Source organism: Vespula pensylvanica, chromosome 2, assembly GCF_014466175.1.
Source record: "Vespula pensylvanica isolate Volc-1 chromosome 2, ASM1446617v1, whole genome shotgun sequence".
NCBI classification, from domain to species: domain Eukaryota; kingdom Metazoa; phylum Arthropoda; class Insecta; order Hymenoptera; family Vespidae; genus Vespula; species Vespula pensylvanica.
The window spans coordinates 3982021-3986024 of record NC_057686.1 but is presented as its reverse complement, the minus strand read 5'-3'; the positions used below and the strand labels follow the sequence as shown (position 1 = coordinate 3986024).

General features: G+C 33.1%; 1 protein-coding gene across 1 annotated transcript in view; it reads left to right on the top strand.

Moving 5' to 3' along the window:
- LOC122627036 (golgin subfamily A member 6-like protein 1) overlaps positions 1-1102 on the top strand; it is a 4425-nt gene extending 3323 nt beyond the window's left edge. Inside the window, exon 6 of the mRNA XM_043807788.1 lies at positions 16-1102. Coding sequence (XP_043663723.1) covers positions 16-883 — 868 coding nt within the window. The 3' untranslated portion in view covers positions 884-1102. The remainder of the gene's footprint in view (positions 1-15) is intronic.
- Positions 1103-4004: the final 2902 nt, after the last annotated feature.

Below are 4004 nucleotides of genomic sequence, written 5' to 3'. Positions count from 1 at the left end.
AGAAGAAGAAGCGAGATTACAGCGAGAAAGGGAGGAAGAGGAGGAAAGATTACGGTTAGAAGAGGAAGCGAAAGAGAAGGGGGAAGAGGAAGAAGAGGAAGCGAGATTACGGAAAGAGCGAAAAGAGGAAGAAGAAAGGTTACGGAAAGAAGAAGAGAAAGATATATTACGCATGGAAGAAGAAAGAAGGAAAGCGGAGGAAGAAGAGGAGAAAAAGAAAATAGTAGAAGAGGAAGTCGAGAAGCCTATAATAAAGATCGGAGAATACGAATTCTTCCCTACCGACCTGCCGTTCGTGACCTTCGGTTTGTTAATAGACGTTCTTTACGTTATGTTGGAGTCTATGCCAGAGAGCAAAGAGATTGATCTGGTTCGTGATCGTATTCAGAGAGCGATCTATGAAAAGTTTAGTTCTATAATAGAGGACGAAGATCCAAAAGCATTGACCGAACACATGAAGGACGTATTGATAGTTTTAGCTGGGAAGATCGCGACCTGGCTTAAAAATATTCTCAGCGAGTCGCAAATCATGTTCATCGACAAATATCCGGCTGAAGTCGAATCCGTTGAAATTAGGGATTGGTCGAAGTGGCTCACGTACGTCAGCGATACCGCAAGCAATTGGGGTAACTGGCTTCACAAGGTCGTCGAGCAAGCCGGAGATATACGGGAAGAGGGTATAACCCGAGGCGATTGGCAACAGTGGACGAAATCCGTCGACGTTGATGCTCTCCTTTGGAGACGCTTTCATCTGCAGACCATTCATCAGGCTCATAGAAACGCTACGTTGATGGCGCAGAGGGAAGTAGTTAAGACTGGCACCAAGACAATGGACTTCTCCGAGAAAGAAATACGGAACACCAATCTTCAAAGTGTCGCTTGACGAAAAAAAGAAATGAAAAAACGAAGAGAAAGAAACAGATTGTAATTTAATACGATATTTATAAAGAAACTACGAAATAGAATCTATATTCGTCCGATTAAAAAAAATGTCAAAAATATAAGGATCAACGCGTAACATTTTATCGTTAACATTATTTTATGATTTATTTAACAATAATCTTATTACAATTATCTGATTAAAATAATTCATTCCATCTAATATTTGTGTTCTTTTTAATGTTTTCTCTTTTTTGCATTTTCTATATATAAAATCATTGACTTCATATATAATATTTACGACCACTTCAGTATTGAAATAATTTAAATTTATTATTAGAAAAGTTAGTCATTAAAAAAAAAAGAAAAAGATATATTTCAAACAACAGTTTTGTGTCTTTAGGTATCTTTAGACATTTCATTTCCGTTTTCGGAAAAAAAAGCCAATATTTTGAATAAGTAGGCTCGTTTAAAATAATCAAATTGATTATTCATGAGAAAAAAAAAAGAGAAAGAAACGTAGAGAGAAAAGAAAAAAAAAAAAGCGAATAAAAAATAACAGACACTTAATTCGAAGATGAAATTCTTAATTAAAGAACTGTAATAACATTATTGTTTTTTATTGATAATGCTTATCTTCGTTTTTTTACAATGATTTTCTATTTGTAAAATAAATAACTTTCGTTTCTGCGTTACTCGTATCAAAACGGTATACGATGCATATGACGCGTGTATCCGTTACATGTGCGCACGATCAACGTTATTTCCGGATTTTCTCTTTAACATACGTTTGAACGAATATACTATAGATTCAAAGGTCATTTATTCGATCGTATATTAACAATCTTAAATCAGTGATAACATGTTTGTTTTCTTTCTTTCTTTTCTTTCTTTTTGTTCTTTTTTTTAAATATAAATCTTTTTTTAAATATAATTTTAAATATAAATATTAACAAATATCTAATATATCAAGAAATTCATATCAATCATATCAATGTATAGAAATAAAAAAAAAGATCGTTTTACGTTTATTTTAAATAAGAAGTTTCTTACTTAAAAAAAACATTATTTTAATGTCACGAAAATTTTTTAAGTTTTAATCATTTTTATGAAACAAGCAATTTATTAATAAATACGCGATTAATAATACGCGAAGTGTAAATCATTAATATTCGTCTATTAATAAATTAACGAATATAATTACATTAATATTTATTATATAAATCCGTAACCTTTGAGATGATGAATGACAAGGGAACATAGTTTAATTTGATCAGTAATGTTTCCTCGTATTCCTTGATTTCAATCAGCTACATTAATTGTGTTTTCAGTGCTCGATCTGACTACTTTCACCAAATCCGGAAACGAAGAAAGCCGACGCGCCTTCGAAACATTCTTTCAGGAACGATCGATTTCCAAATCGTAAAAGATTCAATCAATTTTTCTATAAATAAAACAATTTTCATACATAATATTAGCTGCCAAATCAAAGTTAAAACGTTTCATGATTACAACGATTCAAATTTTGTATCTACATTATTCCGTCATTGTTGAAATATGTTCGTCCTTCATTTTTTCTTTACTTCTTTTTTTCTTTTTTTTTATTCCTATTCTAAAAAAATAAAACTTGTAACTTTTTTTCTTTTTACTCTTTATTCTAAGAGAGTAACACTTGTAACGTTTCATAAAACGATTTATTCCGCTTATATAACATATTTTGTTTTTTTCGCGTGACCATACACGTGATCGAAAGATTCGTGAATATTTTTAAATACGCTTTGAAGGACATTCGGGATCATAATGAGCCGATGATCTTTTTGTCGTTTTCTTTTTTTTCTTCATTTCTTTTTTTTTTTGGATCCCATTTCTTAGGACTTATATAACTTAGATTAATAACCATACGAACGAAGTAATTTTTTCAAATTTTTGACTTAAATTACTTTTATAATTGCCGTCTTATCTACGAAACGAAAATGAGTAAACTCGATTGGTCGAAATGCTGGAGAATTCCCAAATATATGACGTTGAATACATTGACCTACTGGGAAGATAGAAGTCGGTTAACCGTAAAGAGAAAGAAAGAAAGAGAGAGAGAGAGAGAGAGAGAGAGGGAGAGAGAGAGAGCGAGAGAGAGTAAGAGAGAAACGTGATTGCCAACGGTATATATGCACGTACACGTTTATGATACGTTTCCACGTCTTTCACGATTAAACTCGATCGATTATTCTACTCGTTTTCTCAATGATTCGATTTTACTCGGTTTCCATTACTCGAAGTTAAGAAAAATGAGTGAAAATTCGTTCCGATCGATTTTGGAATATGAAATAGTAAAATATTCACCTAGGTCGAAGTTATGTATAACAAAAAAAAAAAGAAGAGAAGAAATAAAATAAAATAAAATAAAATAAAATAAAATAAAATAAAAGTAAAAAGGAAGAAGAAGAAACGAAAAGGAGAAAAGACACGTGCAAGCAACCCTCGGAGAAAGGAAGCCGAGAGGCAAATCGCGAAACTACGGACAGGTGTCCTGGTTACCTATTTTCTGAAAAAAAAAGAAAGAAAAAACAGAAAACAGAAGTAGAAAGAGAGAGAAAGAAAAAAAAATATTAAAAAGGAAAGAACTATCCTCGTGCTCGTTTTTCGAAGATATCGAAGTCAACGTCGATCGACGCTGACTCCGTACGTAGTAGCCTAATTTCTCGACGAGAGAGAGTGGAGGGGAGGGAGTGAAAGAGAGTGAGATAGAAGTAGGAAGTAAAGTATGTCGGAGAAAGAACAACTCACTCTTTCACTCTCTCTCTCTCTCTCTCTCTCTCTCTCTCTCTCTACCCCTTCCTCTCTAGCTGTCCATCTATCTATCTATCTATCTATCTATCTATCTATCTATCTATCTATCTATTTATCTATCTATCAATCTATCAATCTATCCATCTATTTATCTATCTATCCATCTTCTTTTTATTCGATAGAAGGAATAATAAGAAAAAGAGAGATAATACGAAACGATGGGGAGAGAGAGATCGGAGAGGGAAGTGGAGAAAAGGTATACTCGTCGGTTTGAGGGGAGAGGGGATAGTATAACCATGACATTGCGCGCGCGCATTTCTGTTACACAGTCGCTACGG